The 25,547-nt window shown below is 39.3% G+C and overlaps 2 protein-coding genes across 2 annotated transcripts; both read right to left on the bottom strand.

Moving 5' to 3' along the window:
• Positions 1–16,941: 16,941 nt before the first annotated feature.
• LOC132933273 (uncharacterized) lies at positions 16,942–18,891 on the bottom strand. Its single transcript, XM_060999584.1, has 3 exons — positions 18,478–18,891; positions 17,814–18,427; positions 16,942–17,200 (listed from the first exon to the last, which is right to left on the bottom strand). Exons 1-3 carry the CDS (start codon positions 18,889–18,891, stop codon positions 16,942–16,944), a joined length of 1,287 nt encoding a protein of 428 aa, XP_060855567.1.
• A 3,014-nt stretch (positions 18,892–21,905) lies between these two features.
• Positions 21,906–23,855, bottom strand: LOC132933272 (uncharacterized). The gene is made up of 3 exons (XM_060999583.1): positions 23,442–23,855; positions 22,778–23,391; positions 21,906–22,164 (listed from the first exon to the last, which is right to left on the bottom strand). The coding sequence occupies exons 1-3, from the start codon at positions 23,853–23,855 to the stop codon at positions 21,906–21,908; spliced, it is 1,287 nt and encodes a 428-aa protein (XP_060855566.1).
• Between the last annotated feature and the right edge of the window lie 1,692 nt (positions 23,856–25,547).

Here is a 25,547-nt window from a genome sequence, read left to right as displayed (position 1 = left end):
GCGACCTGCTGAGTCAACTCGGTGGTCCGAGTAGGCAATCTGACTTCGTCGGAAAGCAGATAATATGCGACGGTCGGGTCACGTCGTCAGGTATGCAATCCGACTGCGTCGGATAGCGGACAGCGTTCTTTACCGTGAAAAAAATTTTAAACCATTTCGGGGGTCCATGAAAATCATATAGTCTCAGTCTTTTTATGGGTGTCTAGCAGGTCAGTCACCTCGAATGACGTTCACTGTAGTAATAAGGGTAGGCATCCGACAATGTGCGACGGCTGGGTTACGTCATCAGGTATGCAATCCGACTGCGTCGAATCGCGGACAACGTTCATTACTGCCACCGAAAACGGAAAAAAAAATTCAAAACATTTCGGGATTCTATGCAAATCATATAGCCATCGTCTTTTTAGGGTGTCTAGCAGGTCAGTCACCTTTGTGGTCCGAGTAGGCAATCCGACTTCGTCGGATAGCAGACAATATGCGATGGCCAGGTCACGTCGTCAGGTATGCAATCCGACTGCGTCGGATAGCGGACAGCGTTCTTTACTGTGAATAAAATTTTAAAACATTTCGGGGGTCCATGAAAATCATATAGCCTCCGTCTTTTTATGGGTGTCTAGCAGGTCAAACCTCGAATGACGTTCGCCGTAGTAATAAGGGTAGGCAATCCGACTTCGTCAGATAGCGGACAATGTGCGACGGCTGGGTTACGTCGTCAGGTATGCAATCCGACTGCGTCGCATCGTGGACAACTTTCATTACTGCCACCGAAAACGGAAAAAAAAATTCAAAACATTTCGGGATTCTATGCAAATCATATAGCCATCGTCTTTTTAGGGTGTCTAGCAGGTCAGTCACCTCAGTGGTGCGGGTAGGCAATCCGACTTCGTCGGATAGCGGACAATGTGCGACGGCTGCGTAACTTCGTCAGGTATGCAATCCGACTGCGTCGAATCGCGGACAACGTTCATTACTGTCACCGAAAATGGAAAAAATAATTACGTGAAAAAAAATTCAAAACATTTTGGGATTCTATGCAAATCATATAGCCATCGTCTTTTTAGGGTGTCTAGCAGGTCAGTCAACTCAGTGGTCCGAGTAGGCAATCCGACTTCGTCGGATAGCAGACAATATGCGACGGCCGGGTCACGTCGTCAGGTATGTGTCGGATAGCGGACAACGTTCATTACTGTCGCCGAAAACACAAAATTAAGTAATAAATTCAAAACATTTCGGGCGCATATATTCAAGCCTGTATAAGATAGTAATAGCGACACGACGGCGGAGCTCTCCGCGATGTCAATCGGCCCCCGGGACTCGTCGCGAACGAAGCGCGGCCGCGAGCAGCCTATTCATCTAGGAGGGAACGCGAATAAGGTTTCAACGGAACTGTATGGAGTTCGAAAAGGAGGTAAAACTTGAATTTCGAAAAAAATATTGAAATTTTCGTTAATTACGAATAATATAGGCGGAAGTGATAGCAAAAGTAAATAACGGAAAAAAAAATACGGATTATCACGGCCGCCGCAAAATATCTTCAATCCCGGCTGCCGGCATCGAAACCACGACCCCGGGTCATCCGCACCTACGCCTTACCTACTGAGATGAAAACTGGTGTCGAATCTATGACTCTTAAGCCGTTTCGCCGTACCGGCGAATTACGAACGTGGTTTCGACGTCCTTCAAAGGGGGCGTAAAGGGGGACGCGATCGCGTCGGGAAGCGGACGACGTGCTCCGCTGTCTTCGGACGTCGAAACGGCGAGATTCGCGAAAAAAATCGAACCTTCTGACGCACGTATTTATGCCTGTATATAGTAATACCCACTCGACGGCGGCGTCCTGCGGCCTGTAAATTTAGCTGGGAACGCGAATATCGCGTCGACGGGGAGGTGAGACGTTTCCAAAACGGTTAAAACTCGACTTTTCGAAAAAATTATCGAAAAACGCGGGCGACGGCGGAACTCCTATCGCACGTCGTCTTGCTCAAAATTTAACGGGGAACGCGAATAAGGTCCGAACGGGGCCGTCCGAGGTGCACGAAGGCGTTAAACCACGAATTTTGAAGAAATTTTGAAAAAATTCGTCAAAAGTGATAATAGGCGGAAGTGATAGCGAAAGGTAAATAACGAAAAAAAAAACGCGAGAAAAAAATTCCGAATTAACACGGCCGCCGCAAATTATCTTCAATCCCGGCGACCGGCATCGAAACCACGACCCCGGGTCATCCGCAAATACGCCTAAACCTACCTACCTACCTATCGAGTTGAAAACTGAAGTCAAATCTATGACTCTTAAACCGTAATGCGCAAAAAAATATAGCCCTCCGACGCATATATTAAAGCCTGTATATAGTAATAACGACTTGACCCCGCTAAATTAATTATTGTTGTTAATCAATTACTTATTTAAAAACAATATTTACTAAACGTATCTATACATAAGCAATATCAAACAGTATAGGCATATCATTATACAATTTAACTACCAGATTTTACTGAAATATATGAAAATCTATTTGTTTATTAAAATTGTATTATATGGTATCTGCAGCATTATAATTATTAATTTCCTCAACCAATCAAGTCACCTAAAAACTGTAATGAATTAAGTGGGTACTATATAGTTATATTGTACTATTGTCTATTCAAGTAAAAAACCATATAATGCAGCCCTTGTTAAATAATATAGGGGGGTCACTCAATAAATGTGTAGATAATAAAATAGTATTAATTAAATATTAATTATTAAATAGTTTAATGGTATAGTCATATCATAATACAATTTAACTGCCAGAATTTAATTAAATACATAATATGTTATTTTTTGTCTATTAATATACATAATTTGACTCACCTAAAAACTGAAATATTTTATTATATATTTAATATTTAACCACATAATCGTTTGACATGGGCTCAAAACCTATCCATATAGTATAGTCATATCATAATACATTACCTCAACCAATTAACTCACTTGAACTGTAATATATTGAGCACAACATACTATACGTTAGTTATGTTACTATTGTCTATTCAAGTAATTAATTTATTATGTATTAAATAGTTTTTCATATAATATTCATAATTAAACCTACCTATTTAAGTTGTTTCAAATAGTATATAGTCATATAATCATACAATTTAATTTCCAGACCTTAATTAAATACATACATTTTTACTTCCTATGTTTATTTATATTGTATTATTTAAAATCTGTAGCATCGTTAGTATTTTACACCAAATTTGACTCACCTAAAAACTGTAGTACCCACTACATAGTATATTATATTTTTAATATTTAATATTCGAGCCCATGTCAAACGATATGGGAGTGTTGCTTTATAAACGTAGATAATAAAAGCAATAGCTGTGTATATTTGTTTTTTATTAATTTGATTTTATGCTAAAGATTGAACCTATCAAACGATGCTTAATAAATGTAGCTCACAATTTATCAAATAGTTTAATTGATCACTTAATACTCATAACTAAACCTACCTACATAAGTAATATCGAATAGTATAGCCATATCATTATACAATTTAACTGCCAGAATTTAATTAAATACATGTAGATCTATTAGCTTATAATAATTATTATTGTATTATATAGTATATGCAGCAGCTATGCATCATACATAAAATTTATAATTAGCAAATCATATTACCTCAAAGAATCAACTGCCCTAAAAATTGTAATATATTTAGTACTACCTTCATAGTATACATGTAGGTAAATTATATTACTATTGTCTAATTCAAGTATAAAAGAACCGTCCCATATATTCCATAAGTTCTATTTTGTTATTGTATTATTTAGAATCTGTTGCAGTAAATTTATGATTACCAAATTTGACTCACCTAAAAACTGTAATATATTAAGTACCTACTGCATAGTATAGGTATTACATATTTAATATTTAACCACATAATCGAGTCCAATAAATATTGCTCAATAAAGGTAGACAATAAAAGCAATAGCTGTGTATATCAATTTGTTATTTACCTTTAAATTAACTGTTTATTAATTTGATTTTATGCTCTTTACGGGGTAAATAAACTCACTTGAACTGTAATATATTTAGCACAACATAGTATACATGTACATTAGTTATGTTACTATTGTCTATTGGAGTAATTAATTTATTATGTATTAAATAGTTGATTTCATATAATACTCATAATTAAACCTACCTATATAAGTTGTTTCGAATAGTATATAGTCATATAATCATACAATTTAATTCCCGGACTTTAATTAAATACATACATTTGTATTTTCTTTATTAATATTGTATTATTTAAAATCTGTATCATCATTTGTATGCTACAACAAATTTGACTCACCAAAAATCTGTAATGAATGAAGTGGGTACTACATAGTTAACATTTAGTTTAGTTATTATAAGATAATAAAAGCATTAGCTGTGTATATTTGTTATATTTTATTAATTTGATTTTATGCTAATGATTGAACCAATCAAACAATGCTTAATAAATGTAGCTAAACCTACCTACATAAGTAATATCAAATAGTATAGCCATATATTTATACAATTTAACTGCCAGAATTTAATTAAATACATTAAGATCTATAAGTTCATAATAATTATTGTATTATATAGTATCTGCAGCAGCTTTGTATCATACATAAAATTTATAATTAGCAAATTATATTACCTCAAACAATCAACTGCCCTAAAAACTGTAATATATTTAGTACTACCTACATATTATACAATGTAGGTAAATTATATTACTATTGTCTAATTCAAGTATAAAAGAACCGTCCCATATATTCCATAAGTTATATTTTGTTATTGTATTAATATTATTTAGAATCTGTTGCAATTCGTTATTATCAATTTGTTATTTACCTTTAAATTAACTGTTTATTAGTTTGATTTTATGCTCTTTACTATGTAGTAGGTGCATACTATATTGCAGTTTTTAGGTGAGTCAGAACTGGTAATCATTAATATAAAGTTAAATTGTATAATGATATGGCTATACTATTTGATATTACTTATGTAGGTAGGTATTGTGTATTTAATCATGAGCATAAAATCAAATTAATAAATAGATAATCAAAAGGTAAATAATAAATTACAGTTTTTAGGTGAGTCAAATTTGGTAAACAAAAATTTAGTGTGGCATACAAAATATACCTACCCGTAGTATAGTCATATCGACCAATCGATCAATAATAATATATGTATTGTAATACACTCTGCGTTGAAGTATTCGAACGTTTCCGTCACATCCATCGTCGACTCGAGCTAGGATATTATTATATAATTCAACTAACCCAACCACCGTATCGACTCTTAACATTTAGGCGTTTATTTATTAAGTATACATGTACCTACAGTACCTTCTGTGGCTATACGTGTATCAAATATATATGTATACCGATATGAGTAGCTCACGGCGTCACCGAGACCGAGTAGGCAAAAGTCTGTAAAATATAAAATCGAACGCTTCGACGCATTTATATATATATATATATGCCTGTACATAATAATAACGACGCCGTCCGATCTCGCTGTTCGCGAAAGAAGTACAGCCGCAGGCGGTCAATACATTTAGCGGAGAACGCGATTAAGTCATCAAGGGGGAGGTCCGACGTCTTCGAAAGGTGTAAAACTCGAATTTTGAAAAAAAAGGTAAAATTTTCGTACAATACGAATATATAATATGATAAGGCGAAAATGATAGCGAAAGGAAAATGACAAAAAAAAAAAATGTGGAAAAAGAAATTCCGATTTAACACGGCCGCCGCAAATTAACTCCCGGCGGTCGGCATCGAAACCACGACCCCAGGTCTTCCGCGCCGACGCCTTACCTACCTACCTACCTACTGAGTTGATAACTGGGGTCGAATCTATGACTCTTAAGCCGTTTCAACGTCCCGGCGAATTACGAACGCGGTCCCAGCGTCCGCAGAGGGCTTTTGAGCCAGCGATCCCTCCGCCACCCTCGGACGTCGAAAACGCGATATTCGCGAAAAAAATATAACCCTCCGACGCATGTATTTATGCCTGTATATAGTAATACCTACTCGACGGCGGCGATATCGGCGCTCTGCTCTCGGCGTCGTCCCGCGGCCCCGGGACTCGTCTCGGACGAAGTACGGCCGCGCGCGGCCTATAAATTTAGCTGGGAACGCGAATATCGCGTCGACGGGGAGGTGAGACTTTCGAGAGAGCGGCGATACGCGATTTTAGTCGAAAAAGTCGGAAAAATCGGTAAGACGGCGACGACGCCGCGCTTTCCGCTATCGTTTTCTGCGCCGCGGCGCTCTAAAATATTCGAGTACGGCCGCGCGCGACCTATAAACGTAACGGGGAACGCGAATAAGTCGCGAACGGGGAGGGCGGACGCCTCGAAGAGGGCTAAAACTCGAATTCTCGAAAAAAAAGGCAAAAAACGCGCGCGACGGCGGCGCTCGGTCTGCACGTAATCGCCACCCGCGGCGGGCCCGCCGGGAAAAGAGTGCGGCCGCGCGCGGTACGTAAATTTAGCGGGGAACGCGAATAAGGTCCGAGCGGGGCCGCCCGGGGACCCCCGGGGGGGTAAAACTCGAAAACGTGAAGAAATTTTGAAAATCTGGAAAAAAATCGCGAAAAGTGATAAGGCGGAAGTGATAGCGCGGCGACGGCTCCGCCGCCCCGTCCCGACCGTCCCATTGGCGGGTTCTCTGTTTTCCCTCCATTATCCTCTATGCTGGTACGGGAAAACGCCATAGGGGGCGCCCTCGGGTTTCTGTTTTATACTATAAGACTAGCTCTCCGAGCGTCGCTGGGGGAGACCCCCAGACCCCCCGTGGTTGGTGAGGAGTGTTGTCGATGTCGGATGCCGCAGTGGTCTTGTGGTCTGGTCGTCAACCGAAGCCGACGCGGTGTATGGGTGATACAGAGGTCTAGTGATAGGGATCTGTGAAAAAATTAAGTGATAAGGATTTTAGATTTTGATAAGAAAAGTGGATTTATGATAAGGATGGTGGATTAGTGATAAGGATTTTGGATTTCTGATAAGGATTCTGGGTTAATGATAAGAATAGTGGATTGTGAATGGTGGACAATGTGCGACAACTGGGTAACTTCGTCAGGTATGCAATCCGACTGCGTCGAATCGCGGACAGCGTTCATTACTGTCACCGAGAACGGAAAAATTAATTACTTGAAAAAAAATTCAAAACATTTCGGGCTTCTATGCAAATCATATAGCAATCGTCTTTTAAGGGTGTCTAGCAGGTCAGTCACCTCAGTGGTCCGAGTAGGCAATCCGACTTCGTCGGATAGCAGACAATATGCGTCGGCCGGTCGTCAGGTATGCAATCCGACTGCGTCGAATCGCGGACAGCGTTCATTACTGTCGCCGAAAACGCGAAATTAGGTAATAAGTTTCATGAAAAAAATTGTAACATTTCGGGCGTCCATGCAAGTCATATAGCCGTCGTATATTTTTGAGTGTCTAGGTGGTCAGTCACCTCAAATGACGTTCACCGTAATAATAAGGGTAGGGTGTCTAGCAGGTCAGTCACCTCAGTGGTGTGGGTGGGCAATCCGACTTCGTCGGATAGCAGACAATATGCGACGGCCGGGTCACGTCGTCAGGTATGCAATCCGACTGCGTCGAATCGCGGACAGCGTCCATTACTGTCGCCGAAAACGCGAAATTAGGTAATAAGTTTCGTGAAAAAAATTCAAAACATTTCGGGCTTCTATGCAAATCATATAGCAATCGTCTTTTAAGGGTGTCTAGCAGGTCAGTCACCTCAGTGGTGTGGGTAGGCAATCCGACTTCGTCAGATTGCAGACAATATGCGTCGGCCGGGTCACGTCATCAGGTATGCAATCCGACTGCGTCGAATAGCGGACAGCGTTCATAACTGTCGCCAAAAATGCAAAATTAAGTAATAAATTACGTGAAAAAAAATTATGCAAAATTCAAAACATTTCGGGCTTCTATGCAAATCATATAGCAATCGTCTTTTAAGGGTGTCTAGCAGGTCAGTCACCTCAGTGGTCCGAGTAGGCAATCGTCGGATAGCGGACAATGTGCGACGGCTGGGTAACTTCGTCAGGTATGCAATCCGACTGCGTCGAATCGCGGACAACGTTCATTACTGTCACCGAAAACGGAAAAATTAATTACGTGAAAAAAATTCAAAACATTTCGGGCTTCTATGCAAATCATATAGCAATCGTCTTTTAAGGGTGTCTAGCAGGTCAGTCACCTCAGTGGTCCGAGTAGGCAATCCGACTTCGTCGGATAGCGGACAATGTGCGACGGCTGGGTAACTTCGTCAGGTATGCAATCCGACTGCGTCGAATCGCGGACAACGTTCATAACTGTCACCGAAAACGGAAAAATTAATTACGTGAAAAAAAATTCAAAACATTTCGGGCTTCTATGCAAATCATATAGCAATCGTCTTTTAAGGGTGTCTAGCAGGTCAGTCACCTCGGTGGTCCGAGTAGGCAATCCGACTTCGTCGGATAGCGGACAATGTGCGACGGCTGGGTAACTTCGTCAGGTATGCAATCCGACTGCGTCGAATCGCGGACAACGTTCATTACTGTCACCAAAAACGGAAAAATTAATTACGTGAAAAAAAATTCAAAACATTTCGGGCTTCTATGCAAATTATATAGCAATCGTCTTTTAAGGGTGTCTAGCAGGTCAGTCACCTCAGTGGTCCGAGTAGGCAATCCGACTTCGTCGGATAGCGGACAATGTGCGACGGCTGGGTAACTTCGTCAAGTATGCAATCCGACTGCGTCGAATCGCGGACAACGTTCATAACTGTTCATAACTCCCCGGGTCATCCGCACCGACGCCTTACCTACCTACCTACCTACAGAGTTGAAAACTGGCGTCGAATCTATGACTCTTAAGCCGTTTCGCCGTCCCGGCGAATCGCGAACGCGGTCCCGGCGTCCGCGGAGGGCTTTTGAGCCGGCGATCTCACCGCATCGGGCAGCGGACGACCGGCTCCGCCACCCTCGGACGTCGAAAACGCGAAAAAATCGGACCCTCCGACGCACGTATTTATGCCTGTATATAGTAATACCTACTCGACGTCGGCGATATCGGCACTCCACTCTCGGCGTCGTCCCGGACGAAGTCCGGCCGCCCGCGGCCTAGAAATTCAGCGGGGAACGCGAATATCACGTCGGCGGGGAGGTGAGACTTTCGAGAGAGCGGTGAGACGCGACTTTAGTCGAAAAACTCGGAAAACTCGGTAAGACGGCGACGACGCCGCGCTTTTCGCTATCGTTCTCTACGCCGCGGCGCTCTAAGATATTCAAGTACGGCCGCGCGCGGCCTATAAATTTAACGGGGAACGCGAATAAGTCGCGAACGGGAGGTGAGACGTTTCCAAAACAGTTAAAACTCGACTTTTCGAAAAAATTATCGAAAAACGCATGCGACGGCGGCACTCCTATCGCACGTCGTCTCGGCCGCGGCGGGACGGGCCGAGACAAAGTACGGCCGCGCGCGGCCTCACAATTTAACGGGGAACGCGAATAAAGTCCGAACGGGGCCGTCCGAGGTGCGCGAAGGCGTTAAAACACTAATTTTGAAGAAATTTTGAAAAAATTCATCAAAAGTGATAAGGCGGAAGTGATAGCGAAAGGAAAATAACGAAAAAAAAAAACGTGAAAAAAAAATTCCGGATTAACACGGCCGCCGCAAATTATCTCCAATCCCGGCGGCCGGCATCGAAACCACGACCCCCGGATCATCCGCACATACGCCTAAACCTACCTACCTACCTACTGAGTTGAAAACTGGTGTCGAATCTATGACTCTTAAGCGGTTTCGCCGTCCCGGCGAATCGCGAACGCGGTCCCGGCGTTTGCAGAGGGCTTTTGAGCCGGCGATCCCACGGCTTCGGGCAGCGGACGACCGGCTCCGCCACTCCCGGACGTCAAAAACGCGATATTCGTGAAAAAAATCGAACCTTCCGACGCACGTATTTATGCCTGTATATAGTAATACCCACTCGACGGCGGCGTTCTCCGCACTCGGCTCTCGGCGTCGTCCCGCGGACCCGGGACTTGTACCGGACGAAGTACGGCCGCGCGCGGCCTATAAATTTAGCGGGGAACGTGAATAAGTCTTCGACGGGGAGGTCCGACGTCTTCAAAAGGGGTGAAACTCGAATTTAAAAAAAAAAACGTCAAATTTTCGTCAAATCCGTATATCACGATAAGGCGAAAGTGATGGCGAAAGGAAAATGACAAAAAAAAAAACGCGAAAAAAAAAAATTCCGAAATATCACGGCCGCCGCAAATTAACGAAATTCCCGGCGGCCGGCATCGAAACCACGACCCCCGGGTCAACCGCACCGACGCCTTACCTACCTACCTACCTACTGAGTTGAAAACTTGTGTCGAATCTATGACTCTTAAGCGGTTTCGCCGTCCCGGCGAATCGCGAACGCGGTCCCGGCGTCCGCGGAGGGCTTTTGAGCCGGCGATCCCACCGCTTCGGGCGGCGGACGACAGGCTCCGCCACCCCCGGACGTCGAAAACGCGATATTCGCGAAAAAAAATCGGACCCTCCGACGCACGTATTTATGCCTGTATATAGTAATACCTACTCGACGGCGGCGATATCGGCGCTCTGCTCTCGGCGTCGTCCCGCGGCCCCGGGACTCGTCTCGGACGAAGTTCGGCCACGCGCGGCCTATAAATTTAGCTGGGAACGCGAATATCGCGTCGACGGGGAGGTGAGACTTTCGAGAGAGCGGCGAGACGCGATTTCCGCTATCGTTTTCTGCGCCGCGGCGCTCTAAAATATTCGAGTACGGCCGCGCGCGACCTATAAACGTAACGGGGAACGCGAATAAGTCGCGAACGGGGAGGGCGGACGCCTCGAAGAGGGCTAAAACTCGAATTCTCGAAAAAAAAGGCAAAAAACGCGCGCGACAGCGGCGCTCGGTATGCACGTAATCGCCACCGCGGCGGGCCCGCCGGGAAAAGAGTGCGGCCGCGCGCGGTACGTAAATTTAGCGGGGAACGCGAATAAGGTCCGAGCGGGGCCGCCCGGGGACCCCCGGGGGGGTAAAACTCGAAAACGTGAAGAAATTTTGAAAATCTGGAAAAAAATCGCGAAAAGTGATAAGGCGGAAGTGATAGCGCGGCGACGGCTCCGCCGCCGCGTCCCGACCGTCCCATTGGCGGGTTCTCTGTTTTCCCTCCATTATCCTCTATGCTGGTACGGGAAAACGCCATAGGGGGCGCCACACGGGTCTTCGTTTTATACTATAAGACTAGCTCTCCGAGCGTCGCTGGGGGAGACCCCCAGACCCCCCGGTGTCGGTAATGAGTGTTTTCGATGTCGGAAGCCGCAGTGGTCTTGTGGTCTGGTCGTCAACCGAAGCCGACGCGGTGTATGGGTGATATGATAAGAACGGTGGATATTGATAAGAAAATTGGATAAGTGATAAGGATTTTGGATTGCTGATAAGGATGTTGGATTAATGATAAGAATGGTGGATTTGTGATAAGGATAGTGGATTAGTTAACCGGAGAGCTGTAAGTTTTTTACTGCCTTCAAAAACGCCAAATCAAGTAATAGAATTCAAATATTTCGGATAATCATATAGCCACCTCGATTTATTTGAGGTCTAGCTGGTCAGTCACCTACCTCGATGTTGGACTTGTATGTCTCGGCAACAGGTATGCAACGTGAAACCTGAAAAAAATTGTAAAACATTTCGGGGGTCCATGAAAATCATATACCCGCCGCCTTTTTATGGGTGTCTAGCAGGTCAGTCACCTCGAATGACGTTCGCCGTAGTTATAAGGGTAGGCTATCCGACTTCGTCAGATAGCGGACAATGTGCGACGGCCGGGTCATGTCGTCAGGTATGCAAACGTAACTGCGTCGAATGGCGGACATCGTTCATTACTGTCACCGAGAACGGAAAAATTAATTACGTGAAAAAAAATTCAAAACATTTCGGGCTTCTATGCAAATCATATAGCCACCGTCTTTTAAGGGTGTCTAGCAGGTCAGTCACCTCAGTGGTCCGAGTAGGTAATCCGACTTCGTCGGATAGCAGACAATGTACGACGGCCGGGTCACGTCGTCAGGTATGCAATCCGACTGCGTCGAATCGCGGACAGCGTTCATTACTGTCGCCGAAAACACGAAATTAAGTAATAAATTTCGGGAAAAAAAATTCAAAACATTTCGGGCCTCTATGCAAATCATATAGCCAACATCATTTTTTGAGTGTCTAGGTGGTCAGTCACCTCGAATGACGTTCACCGTAATAATAAGGGTAGGGTGTCTAGCAGGTCAGTCACCTCAGGGGTCCGAGTAGGCAATCCGACTTCGTCGGATAGCAGACAATATGCGACGGCCAGGTCTCCGTAACTGTCTCCGTAACTGTCTCCGAAAACAGAAAATTAAGTAATAATGTACGTGAAAAAAAATTCAAAACATTTCGGGCTTCTATGCAAATCTTATAGTAACCGTCTTTTTAGGGTGTCTAGCAGGTCAGTCACCTCAGTGGTCCGGATAATTATATATATGCAGTATAATGTTATACTATGTATACTATGTATATATGTAAATAAACTTTAGGTATATAATAAGCAAACCCATATAATGTTACCAATTACAATAACCAATACGATCTACAAAAACATTAAACATTTCCATGCGTAATATATATTGGAAATATTATGTGAATTTCCAGCGGCCACGTTAATAATTTCTGTCGTCATAAGCTTAGTAGTAGAGTAGAGCAATATAGAAGTGAAACTCGATCAGCGGATCGGGGTTCTGTTTCCCATACGAACCTCCGAAAAACACGGAAACGTTTCCGCGCACCAACATGATGTTTGACCCAAGGTCTCCCGTACCGTGTAATCGGGGGATACGTAACGCGGGGTCGGCTTGTTAAAAGTCGCGCCTACAACTTACTGTAAGTCATTCGCTGATAGCGAGAGGATCGACGATAAACGGTCGGTGATAAGGCCTACCACTTTGACGGTATTCTGTCAAAGGCGGGAATGTTTGAAAACCATGTTTGCGTGTGTATTAATGAATTTGAGTGATGATCCTGTGGCATTATTATGACTATATGAAAATTTTTTGCAAAAATGAAAAAAAGAATGATGGTCAAAAGTGTAAGGTGTAATGCTGTGTTCGAATGAATAATAAAAATATAAAATATCGATATAATATGTCAATTCAATAAATCAGCCGTGCGATATCGTCACCCGCATGGGTTACCTGCCTTGACTCTTGTTATTGTCGCCGCTCTAAGACTGCGCCGACGACCCGACGTCCGACTATAACCGTTATTAAACATCCGACAGCCGTGAATAACAGAAAACACGTGAGTATACAATTTAGTATCAATTTAATTTGTTGCTTTTTAAAACGTTGACCGCAGATCGTAGGTATTAATCAATCAATGTAATGTAACACATGCTTTCCGTTCAACGAATTTAATATTTTATCATACCATCGACTTAATAATACCGACAGATCACTTATTGTTTGTTTTACTATACACTTTCTTTATTGCTTTTTATTTGTCAACTTCAGAATGAGTAACAAAGTCTAAAACATTAACGGCAATTGCCAAGCGTACATCAGGGCCTTGTTTTTTTAACACGTTCAACGCGGATCGTATATAATAATTTATTAATTTAAATAATAAAATAATAATATAAATTTGCGAAGAAAATCGAGCCTTAGTTTTGTCTGCAACACATGCTTTCTGTGAAACTAAATATTTTTTCTATTTTTTGTTTTTGTTTTTAACACGGTCACCGCCGATCGTATTTATCAATTAATTCGAACGCTGGCTTAGTTTTAGTGTGCACCATATGCATTTCGTTAGACAAATTGAATATTTTATAATGCCACAAACATAATAATGCAGACCAATCAATTGTTCTTTTCAACTGTCTTATTCAATTTAGAATGAGCGTCTTCAATATAAGCCACAGCTGCACGGTTTATGTGAACCACGGGCAAGACCGCGCTCAGCGTAAGTATAAATTTGTATAAGATCATTGGTTAATATATTATATATTATCTACCCGTTTCAGAATGTTATAACTGTTATGTATATTATGTATATAATTGTAATTTATATTGTAGCCAAGCCCAGAGGTGGCCCGTTGAAAGGGGACGGTGGTGGTGGTGATGGCGATGGAGGTCGCGACCGAAGTAAGCATACATTTGTATAAGACTATTGGTTAATATATATATATTGTATACAATTAGAAACGATTAAAATGATATCTACCCGTTTCAGAATGCTATAACTGTGGTAAACAGGGACATTTGTCCCGGGATTGCGGTGAGTGTTTACTTTACACATTCCTTAATAACAGTCTTAATATTATGTATATAATTGTAATTTATATTGTAGCCAAGTCCAGAGGTGGCCCGTCCAAAAGGGGCGGTGGCGGTGGCGGTGGCAGGGGTCGTGATGGTGGTAGGCGGAGGGGTGGTGATGGTGGTAGGCGGCGGCCGTCGTCAAGCGTAAGGATATATTAGTATATTTAAAAAGACATTCAAGTTTTCGAAATCAAAAAATCTAATTAAACAAATTATTTTCAGGACGGTCTACTGAAAACGGCCTCGCCGCGGCCGAAGAAGGTAAGGATATATATTTAGTATAATTAAAAAAAGCGTTCAAGTTTTCGAAATTGATAAATCTAATTAAACAAATTTTTCAGGACCGTAGGCAGACGGAAAGTCGGAGGCCGCCGAACGTAATGATATATTAGTATATTAAAAAAAAGCTATTGAGTTTATGAAATTTATAAATCTAATTAAACAAATTATTTTCAGGAGGCCAGCAGTAGTCGACCAGCAGACGTAAGGATATATTAGTATATTAAAAAAAAGCTATTGAGTTTTTGAAATTCATAAAGAACCGACCCTGATGTAACAAACTAAACAGTTCATGTCTTTGGTCGTTATTTCCCTGATATCTAACAGCCAAACGGTAGCACGCAAACTCTCTGATACTGTTGCGATTGCGGACATTGTTTCGTCGGTTGCCCGCTTGCAACATCCCGTTATGCCAACCGGCCTCGCCGTACGGGAAAAACAGCGGATACAACATCGGATCCGAGTGACACGACCCTTGTGAAATGTAACGAATGGTATATATTATTTAAAGTGAATTGCTAAATCAACGATTTGTAGTAGCTTGTGGTTAGAGGATGGAGTATAGCAAGTACATAACCGCAAAAGAAAGGTTATTAAAATATTAACTCTGATCTCTTTGTATTCCAAGGATTTATAGTGTATATTTGTAAGTGATGTCTGTTATGAAGTCCAAACAAATCATGAAATTAAGCACCGAATTAATGTGACTATATTATGTTTGATTATTGATAAATTATATAGTACACTACATACAAATCATAACACGACTTATTGTCATACTATCACTACAAGATGAATATAATTTATAATGAATATGGTTTGAATTTAATATTGTTAATTTAACTTTATCTAATATTTTATGTATACATAGGTCCCCTAGCTCGAATAGCAATACCTGATCTATTATGATTAAATTATGTCCTGAATAGAATTCCTGGCCTGTCTATTTAACATTCTAATCGCTGATAAATCTTTGAACGACACTTATTATCGGAGATGCGAACAATAATATAATTATCCTTCAGTCTTTCAAAAAAAAAATAGGAGAACGCTGCAGGATTTGTCAAAATATAAATAAAGCTTATTAAAATAATTTAAAAAGTAATAGAATTTAATAGATTCATTCAGAACTTTAATTTAAAAAAGTAAAAACTAAGTAAAATGTACTATTAATTCTGAAAAAAACTGTTTTTGTTGCGTTTTCTATTTATAATTGTACTCAGTTTTTTAAGCACAAACTAATAATATAAAATGATAGTCATAAAACTGACAGTGCATATTATTTTAAAGTTAAAAGATAAAAGTCAGATAATTAGGTTTAATATTAAGACTGCAATTTGAGATGGAACATATTAATATGCGCTTACAAACTATTATTACTTGACACTATATCAATCTATTTTACAATATGGGATAACTATATGGGGTGGTACCTCTGAAAACACACTAAAACCACCAATATAATTTGATATACATAAATAAACGTGAATCTATAAGATACAACCTAAATATCAATTATTCAAAAAACAGTATTGGTCAGATATTTCTAGACTATTTAGGACCAACTTATTTCAATAATCTAGAAATTAATTTTAAGAGGTATCTAAGGTAACTAATTTGTTATCTCAATTACATAGTTTATAAGTTTCTCATTTTTGTTATAATTGTATCGAGTCTTTTTATAATTATATTAATAATTATCACATGCGAATTATTTATCAATATCAAAAACCTTATTTATGTTAATTACTGTTATTATTAATCTTAATTAATTATTCGCTATTTTTATATATTTAATATAATCTGTGCACTTTTCTGTCCATTTGTTAAAAATTGTTATAATGTTTGATTTAAAACTGTTTGAATAAATAAATAAATAGTAAATTGTATATGCTGTGTAATCTCTCTAGCTAAATAGCTTGTTCAGTATCCTTATATTATTTTATTGATGATACACATGATAAGTACTATATGTTGATCCCAGCTGTATTTAATGTATAATGATGTAATTTAGTAAAGTATTACTGCACAAGTGAACGGGTTAAGGTCGGTTTTGACCTAACGAATTAGTTATTAAGTAATTATATTTCAAAATAATGTCCAAAATGTAGTGTATACTTAATGTAAATTTAAAATCGCAGTGTCAGCTTTACTGTACAACAAAAACTATGGTTCTATTTGATGGTGTTGATATTAATGTGCAATAAATATAGTGAATATAAGTGAACAATTTGAGACAGCTGTGTAAAAAATTGTGTTTTTAGTTAATAATTATTAACTAACCCGCTGGTATGGTTTGCATCCTGTGTTGCGGGTTGATTGGATTCGTATCGTAGATGACCAGATTAATGTCTCTTGGCGGACGACCCCCTTCACCTACGAACACGGCCGCAACTTCGTTTGCGGTAGGCAGGTTGTTTCGCCCGTCGTCCCGGGCCGCATCTCGGACAAAATGCATCGTCACTGGCCTAGGTCGCACACCTGCGGGATCGGCGTCGGCTAGGTCTCTTTCTGCCAGCCACACCTCACGCATGTTCCTGGAACAAATATAGACATGTATATTTTTATACTTAGACAGACTCCATTTAACTGCATTTAACTCTATAATTGTATAATAATAATAAATATATATATTATAAATGTGTGTGAAGTGTAGTAAGCTTAGGAGACCACATAGGTTGGGTAATAACAATAAAACCTATACTTCATATAAATCCAAGCATTAAATTAGTAATATATTTTGGTATAATTATGATATAATAATAAAAACGTCCCAGCCCTAAGTTATATTTAATGTTACCTATATCATTCATAAGTACATATAACTCTGTTGGTAGCAGAGTAAAATTATAATAAACACATAAAATACATATAATATTTAATATAATTTAAGTAATAAAGTAAAATTTTTTGCTTTGTATACTATTTTGAATCAACATTAAGTAATAACTGCAGTATATTGGTAGCTGTGAGTGTCTAATATCAACGTAATATCTAGTTCAACAGTTAACATAGTTAGTTTATTGGTTACAGTGTGTAATTTTTTTTGTTTTTTCTGTCTACTTTGAGAAAGGTATCTGTAAAAGAAATTTACTCTAAGGGGCAATTTATATTCCTATTGTTAATAAATACAATAAATTTATATCTTACTTAAAAGCCATTGCGTACGGATTTACGTCTCGCAGAAAACCGTCCAATAGTCCCATCACAACTACGGACAGTTCACGATGATTTCTCTGCAGAGCCATCCCAACGCGGCGGGCGTTGGCCTCTGCGGACTCGAGGAAATACAACTGACAGTAGTTGGCATCTACTCGGTCAACGGCCACGTCATTATTTATCCTCTGATAAGTTTGGCCTTGGATACACATCGTTCGCGGTCCACGCCCTCGCAATCGCCTGTCGTCTGTGCCACAGCTAAACGCAGCGAATGCCAGGGCGTTGTTGTACCGGCGAATGTCGTCTCGGAATCTACGACCATCCTGTGAATCTCCAATCAACAAACTCATTAGTAAAAAAGGGGCGGGCAACAACGCGTGTTGTCCTGCAGCGGTCACTTGACCGTTGTTACAGCAAGTGGAGAAGTGCATATTGGCACCCTGGCCCACAACCTCGCCTTCGAAGTGGCGGGCGTTACACTGTGTGCAGATTCTGTTTAACGCGCCCGCGTTGTGCTGCTCTGGAAGCGGGTGTGTCACGCCTGCCGGCCTGTCAATTATTGGCGCACGCCCTCGGGGTTGTTCACCCACGGCAAGTGGTCGGAACTGCAATTTAAATGATAAGTTTTATCTATGGTTTTTTTTATAAGTAAGACATATTTACTGACCTCTTCGTCGACGTCTGGCTGCAACTCGTCGAGCATGTCCACAAACTCCAGTTCCGCTTGCACTTCGTCCATCTGCACTTCTACCACTTCTACGTCCTCCCCTCCGTCCATCTGGACTTCTACCACTTCCACGTCATCCCCTCCGTCCATCTGAACCTCAACAAATTCCACGTCCTCCACCACTTCCATCTGGACCACCTCGTCCTCCACCACTTCCATCTGGACTACCTCGTCCTCCACTTCCTCCACACCTTCCATCAGGACCTCGACAAATTCCATGTCCTCCACCACCTCCACTCCTTCCACATCATCCCCTACATCCACTGGGACACCAACGACTTCCACGTACTCCACACCCTCCACTGGGACGCCGACGATCTCCACGTCCTCTCTCTCTTCCATCTCGACGTCCCCAAGCACCTAAAAGTTAGGTTGAGTTTAGAGTAGGTACAATTGTATTGATAATTCTATATAATTATAATAATAACAACAATAATTGACAGTAAGCGTAGGTACCTATAATATGCAATAAGTGAATTTATATGAAATAAGGTTTATGTCACACAAATAAAAGCATACATGTTATGGTTCAAATTTTTTTTTAAATAGTTACAAAATAATGTTTAGCTGAATGTGATCAAGTCACACCTATATACAAGCCCTGCCTAACCTAACCTTAATACAATCTTTTATGATAACATTGCAGTAGGTATATTGAATAGGTAGGTAATAGTAGGTATACTGAATTTTGTTACAGTGAAATAAATAAATTTAAACTTTAAATTAAAACTTTGGTTGAATGAAGTTTAAAAAGTGAGCTGTATATTGAACGCCATAACTATATCAAATATTGGCAATAAGGTTTATAGAATGTTTTTGCTGTTGTCATTTCGTACTGGTAGTACAGTGTACCTACACACTTTATTTGAAATAAAATTAGTTATAAAATCATGTGATAATTATAAACCATCAGCACAGCAAGTAGGCTATTGGATTTGGTTTGCAGTCTAGTGAAGTATCAAACTGTAGCCACTGTGAAATACCGCCCACATGGGTAAATTGAAATAATAAACACATTTTAATGCACAAAAGTTGATGTAGTAGGTAACATTTAAAATAAAGTGAGATAATTGTAACTCAAACTACAGGAGATTAAACCTAGGTCAGTAATAAGTAGTGAGTAGTAGAAGTAATAATATTAAGAACAGTGTGAGGAAACGTTTAAGTATTTTGTTTATTGGTTGTAAACACCCATAATAAAAGTGAAAATACAGTGAGTTAACTGGAAATTACACTACCCATTGCGTATGAGTAGATAATATATAGTTTAACATGACTATGTTCAGATTATTCGACTCCATTCGAACATACTGGTCGCACACATACATCTGCAACAAGAACCGACCCTGATGTAACAAACTAAACAGTTCATGTCTTTGGTCGTTATTTCCCTGATATCTAACAGCCAAACGGTAGCACGCAAACTCTCTGATACTGTTGCGATTGCGGACATTGTTTCGTCGGTTGCCCGCTTGCAACATCCCGTTATGCCAACCGGCCTCGCCGTACGGGAAAAACAGCGGATACAACATCGGATCCGAGTGACACGACCCTTGTGAAATGTAACGAATGGTATATATTATTTAAAGTGAATTGCTAAATCAACGATTTGTAGTAGCTTGTGGTTAGAGGATGGAGTATAGCAAGTACATAACCGCAAAAGAAAGGTTATTAAAATATTAACTCTGATCTCTTTGTATTCCAAGGATTTATAGTGTATATTTGTAAGTGATGTCTGTTATGAAGTCCAAACAAATCATGAAATTAAGCACCGAATTAATGTGACTATATTATGTTTGATTATTGATAAATTATATAGTACACTACATACAAATCATAACACGACTTATTGTCATACTATCACTACAAGATGAATATAATTTATAATGAATATGGTTTGAATTTAATATTGTTAATTTAACTTTATCTAATATTTTATGTATACATAGGTCCCCTAGCTCGAATAGCAATACCTGATCTATTATGATTAAATTATGTCCTGAATAGAATTCCTGGCCTGTCTATTTAACATTCTAATCGCTGATAAATCTTTGAACGACACTTATTATCGGAGATGCGAACAATAATATAATTATCCTTCAGTCTTTCAAAAAAAAAATAGGAGAACGCTGCAGGATTTGTCAAAATATAAATAAAGCTTATTAAAATAATTTAAAAAGTAATAGAATTTAATAGATTCATTCAGAACTTTAATTTAAAAAAGTAAAAACTAAGTAAAATGTACTATTAATTCTGAAAAAAACTGTTTTTGTTGCGTTTTCTATTTATAATTGTACTCAGTTTTTTAAGCACAAACTAATAATATAAAATGATAGTCATAAAACTGACAGTGCATATTATTTTAAAGTTAAAAGATAAAAGTCAGATAATTAGGTTTAATATTAAGACTGCAATTTGAGATGGAACATATTAATATGCGCTTACAAACTATTATTACTTGACACTATATCAATCTATTTTACAATATGGGATAACTATATGGGGTGGTACCTCTGAAAACACACTAAAACCACCAATATAATTTGATATACATAAATAAACGTGAATCTATAAGATACAACCTAAATATCAATTATTCAAAAAACAGTATTGGTCAGATATTTCTAGACTATTTAGGACCAACTTATTTCAATAATCTAGAAATTAATTTTAAGAGGTATCTAAGGTAACTAATTTGTTATCTCAATTACATAGTTTATAAGTTTCTCATTTTTGTTATAATTGTATCGAGTCTTTTTATAATTATATTAATAATTATCACATGCGAATTATTTATCAATATCAAAAACCTTATTTATGTTAATTACTGTTATTATTAATCTTAATTAATTATTCGCTATTTTTATATATTTAATATAATCTGTGCACTTTTCTGTCCATTTGTTAAAAATTGTTATAATGTTTGATTTAAAACTGTTTGAATAAATAAATAAATAGTAAATTGTATATGCTGTGTAATCTCTCTAGCTAAATAGCTTGTTCAGTATCCTTATATTATTTTATTGATGATACACATGATAAGTACTATATGTTGATCCCAGCTGTATTTAATGTATAATGATGTAATTTAGTAAAGTATTACTGCACAAGTGAACGGGTTAAGGTCGGTTTTGACCTAACGAATTAGTTATTAAGTAATTATATTTCAAAATAATGTCCAAAATGTAGTGTATACTTAATGTAAATTTAAAATCGCAGTGTCAGCTTTACTGTACAACAAAAACTATGGTTCTATTTGATGGTGTTGATATTAATGTGCAATAAATATAGTGAATATAAGTGAACAATTTGAGACAGCTGTGTAAAAAATTGTGTTTTTAGTTAATAATTATTAACTAACCCGCTGGTATGGTTTGCATCCTGTGTTGCGGGTTGATTGGATTCGTATCGTAGATGACCAGATTAATGTCTCTTGGCGGACGACCCCCTTCACCTACGAACACGGCCGCAACTTCGTTTGCGGTAGGCAGGTTGTTTCGCCCGTCGTCCCGGGCCGCATCTCGGACAAAATGCATCGTCACTGGCCTAGGTCGCACACCTGCGGGATCGGCGTCGGCTAGGTCTCTTTCTGCCAGCCACACCTCACGCATGTTCCTGGAACAAATATAGACATGTATATTTTTATACTTAGACAGACTCCATTTAACTGCATTTAACTCTATAATTGTATAATAATAATAAATATATATATTATAAATGTGTGTGAAGTGTAGTAAGCTTAGGAGACCACATAGGTTGGGTAATAACAATAAAACCTATACTTCATATAAATCCAAGCATTAAATTAGTAATATATTTTGGTATAATTATGATATAATAATAAAAACGTCCCAGCCCTAAGTTATATTTAATGTTACCTATATCATTCATAAGTACATATAACTCTGTTGGTAGCAGAGTAAAATTATAATAAACACATAAAATACATATAATATTTAATATAATTTAAGTAATAAAGTAAAATTTTTTGCTTTGTATACTATTTTGAATCAACATTAAGTAATAACTGCAGTATATTGGTAGCTGTGAGTGTCTAATATCAACGTAATATCTAGTTCAACAGTTAACATAGTTAGTTTATTGGTTACAGTGTGTAATTTTTTTTGTTTTTTCTGTCTACTTTGAGAAAGGTATCTGTAAAAGAAATTTACTCTAAGGGGCAATTTATATTCCTATTGTTAATAAATACAATAAATTTATATCTTACTTAAAAGCCATTGCGTACGGATTTACGTCTCGCAGAAAACCGTCCAATAGTCCCATCACAACTACGGACAGTTCACGATGATTTCTCTGCAGAGCCATCCCAACGCGGCGGGCGTTGGCCTCTGCGGACTCGAGGAAATACAACTGACAGTAGTTGGCATCTACTCGGTCAACGGCCACGTCATTATTTATCCTCTGATAAGTTTGGCCTTGGATACACATCGTTCGCGGTCCACGCCCTCGCAATCGCCTGTCGTCTGTGCCACAGCTAAACGCAGCGAATGCCAGGGCGTTGTTGTACCGGCGAATGTCGTCTCGGAATCTACGACCATCCTGTGAATCTCCAATCAACAAACTCATTAGTAAAAAAGGGGCGGGCAACAACGCGTGTTGTCCTGCAGCGGTCACTTGACCGTTGTTACAGCAAGTGGAGAAGTGCATATTGGCACCCTGGCCCACAACCTCGCCTTCGAAGTGGCGGGCGTTACACTGTGTGCAGATTCTGTTTAACGCGCCCGCGTTGTGCTGCTCTGGAAGCGGGTGTGTCACGCCTGCCGGCCTGTCAATTATTGGCGCACGCCCTCGGGGTTGTTCACCCACGGCAAGTGGTCGGAACTGCAATTTAAATGATAAGTTTTATCTATGGTTTTTTTTATAAGTAAGACATATTTACTGACCTCTTCGTCGACGTCTGGCTGCAACTCGTCGAGCATGTCCACAAACTCCAGTTCCGCTTGCACTTCGTCCATCTGCACTTCTACCACTTCTACGTCCTCCCCTCCGTCCATCTGGACTTCTACCACTTCCACGTCATCCCCTCCGTCCATCTGAACCTCAACAAATTCCACGTCCTCCACCACTTCCATCTGGACCACCTCGTCCTCCACCACTTCCATCTGGACTACCTCGTCCTCCACTTCCTCCACACCTTCCATCAGGACCTCGACAAATTCCATGTCCTCCACCACCTCCACTCCTTCCACATCATCCCCTACATCCACTGGGACACCAACGACTTCCACGTACTCCACACCCTCCACTGGGACGCCGACGATCTCCACGTCCTCTCTCTCTTCCATCTCGACGTCCCCAAGCACCTAAAAGTTAGGTTGAGTTTAGAGTAGGTACAATTGTATTGATAATTCTATATAATTATAATAATAACAACAATAATTGACAGTAAGCGTAGGTACCTATAATATGCAATAAGTGAATTTATATGAAATAAGGTTTATGTCACACAAATAAAAGCATACATGTTATGGTTCAAATTTTTTTTTAAATAGTTACAAAATAATGTTTAGCTGAATGTGATCAAGTCACACCTATATACAAGCCCTGCCTAACCTAACCTTAATACAATCTTTTATGATAACATTGCAGTAGGTATATTGAATAGGTAGGTAATAGTAGGTATACTGAATTTTGTTACAGTGAAATAAATAAATTTAAACTTTAAATTAAAACTTTGGTTGAATGAAGTTTAAAAAGTGAGCTGTATATTGAACGCCATAACTATATCAAATATTGGCAATAAGGTTTATAGAATGTTTTTGCTGTTGTCATTTCGTACTGGTAGTACAGTGTACCTACACACTTTATTTGAAATAAAATTAGTTATAAAATCATGTGATAATTATAAACCATCAGCACAGCAAGTAGGCTATTGGATTTGGTTTGCAGTCTAGTGAAGTATCAAACTGTAGCCACTGTGAAATACCGCCCACATGGGTAAATTGAAATAATAAACACATTTTAATGCACAAAAGTTGATGTAGTAGGTAACATTTAAAATAAAGTGAGATAATTGTAACTCAAACTACAGGAGATTAAACCTAGGTCAGTAATAAGTAGTGAGTAGTAGAAGTAATAATATTAAGAACAGTGTGAGGAAACGTTTAAGTATTTTGTTTATTGGTTGTAAACACCCATAATAAAAGTGAAAATACAGTGAGTTAACTGGAAATTACACTACCCATTGCGTATGAGTAGATAATATATAGTTTAACATGACTATGTTCAGATTATTCGACTCCATTCGAACATACTGGTCGCACACATACATCTGCAACAAGAACCGACCCTGATGTAACAAACTAAACAGTTCATGTCTTTGGTCGTTATTTCCCTGATATCTAACAGCCAAACGGTAGCACGCAAACTCTCTGATACTGTTGCGATTGCGGACATTGTTTCGTCGGTTGCCCGCTTGCAACATCCCGTTATGCCAACCGGCCTCGCCGTACGGGAAAAACAGCGGATACAACATCGGATCCGAGTGACACGACCCTTGTGAAATGTAACGAATGGTATATATTATTTAAAGTGAATTGCTAAATCAACGATTTGTAGTAGCTTGTGGTTAGAGGATGGAGTATAGCAAGTACATAACCGCAAAAGAAAGGTTATTAAAATATTAACTCTGATCTCTTTGTATTCCAAGGATTTATAGTGTATATTTGTAAGTGATGTCTGTTATGAAGTCCAAACAAATCATGAAATTAAGCACCGAATTAATGTGACTATATTATGTTTGATTATTGATAAATTATATAGTACACTACATACAAATCATAACACGACTTATTGTCATACTATCACTACAAGATGAATATAATTTATAATGAATATGGTTTGAATTTAATATTGTTAATTTAACTTTATCTAATATTTTATGTATACATAGGTCCCCTAGCTCGAATAGCAATACCTGATCTATTATGATTAAATTATGTCCTGAATAGAATTCCTGGCCTGTCTATTTAACATTC

This window comes from Metopolophium dirhodum, chromosome 1 (assembly GCF_019925205.1).
Source record: "Metopolophium dirhodum isolate CAU chromosome 1, ASM1992520v1, whole genome shotgun sequence".
Classification (NCBI taxonomy): Eukaryota; Metazoa; Arthropoda; class Insecta; order Hemiptera; family Aphididae; genus Metopolophium; species Metopolophium dirhodum.
The sequence above is the reverse complement of the archived record's forward strand: the minus strand, read 5'-3'. Positions and strand labels throughout refer to the sequence as shown.

Coding starts and splice junctions, on each gene's coding strand:
- LOC132933273 (XM_060999584.1), bottom strand. CDS start 18,891: ATGGAAGAGAGAGAGGACGTGGAGATCGTCGGCGTCCCAGTGGAGGGT. Junction 18,428..18,477: donor ACGAAGAGGTCAGTAAATAT/GTCTTACTTATA, acceptor TTTAAATTGCAG/TTCCGACCACTTGCCGTGGG. Junction 17,201..17,813: donor CCGTACGCAATGGCTTTTAA/GTAAGATATAAA, acceptor TATTTGTTCCAG/GAACATGCGTGAGGTGTGGC.
- LOC132933272 (XM_060999583.1), bottom strand. CDS start 23,855: ATGGAAGAGAGAGAGGACGTGGAGATCGTCGGCGTCCCAGTGGAGGGT. Junction 23,392..23,441: donor ACGAAGAGGTCAGTAAATAT/GTCTTACTTATA, acceptor TTTAAATTGCAG/TTCCGACCACTTGCCGTGGG. Junction 22,165..22,777: donor CCGTACGCAATGGCTTTTAA/GTAAGATATAAA, acceptor TATTTGTTCCAG/GAACATGCGTGAGGTGTGGC.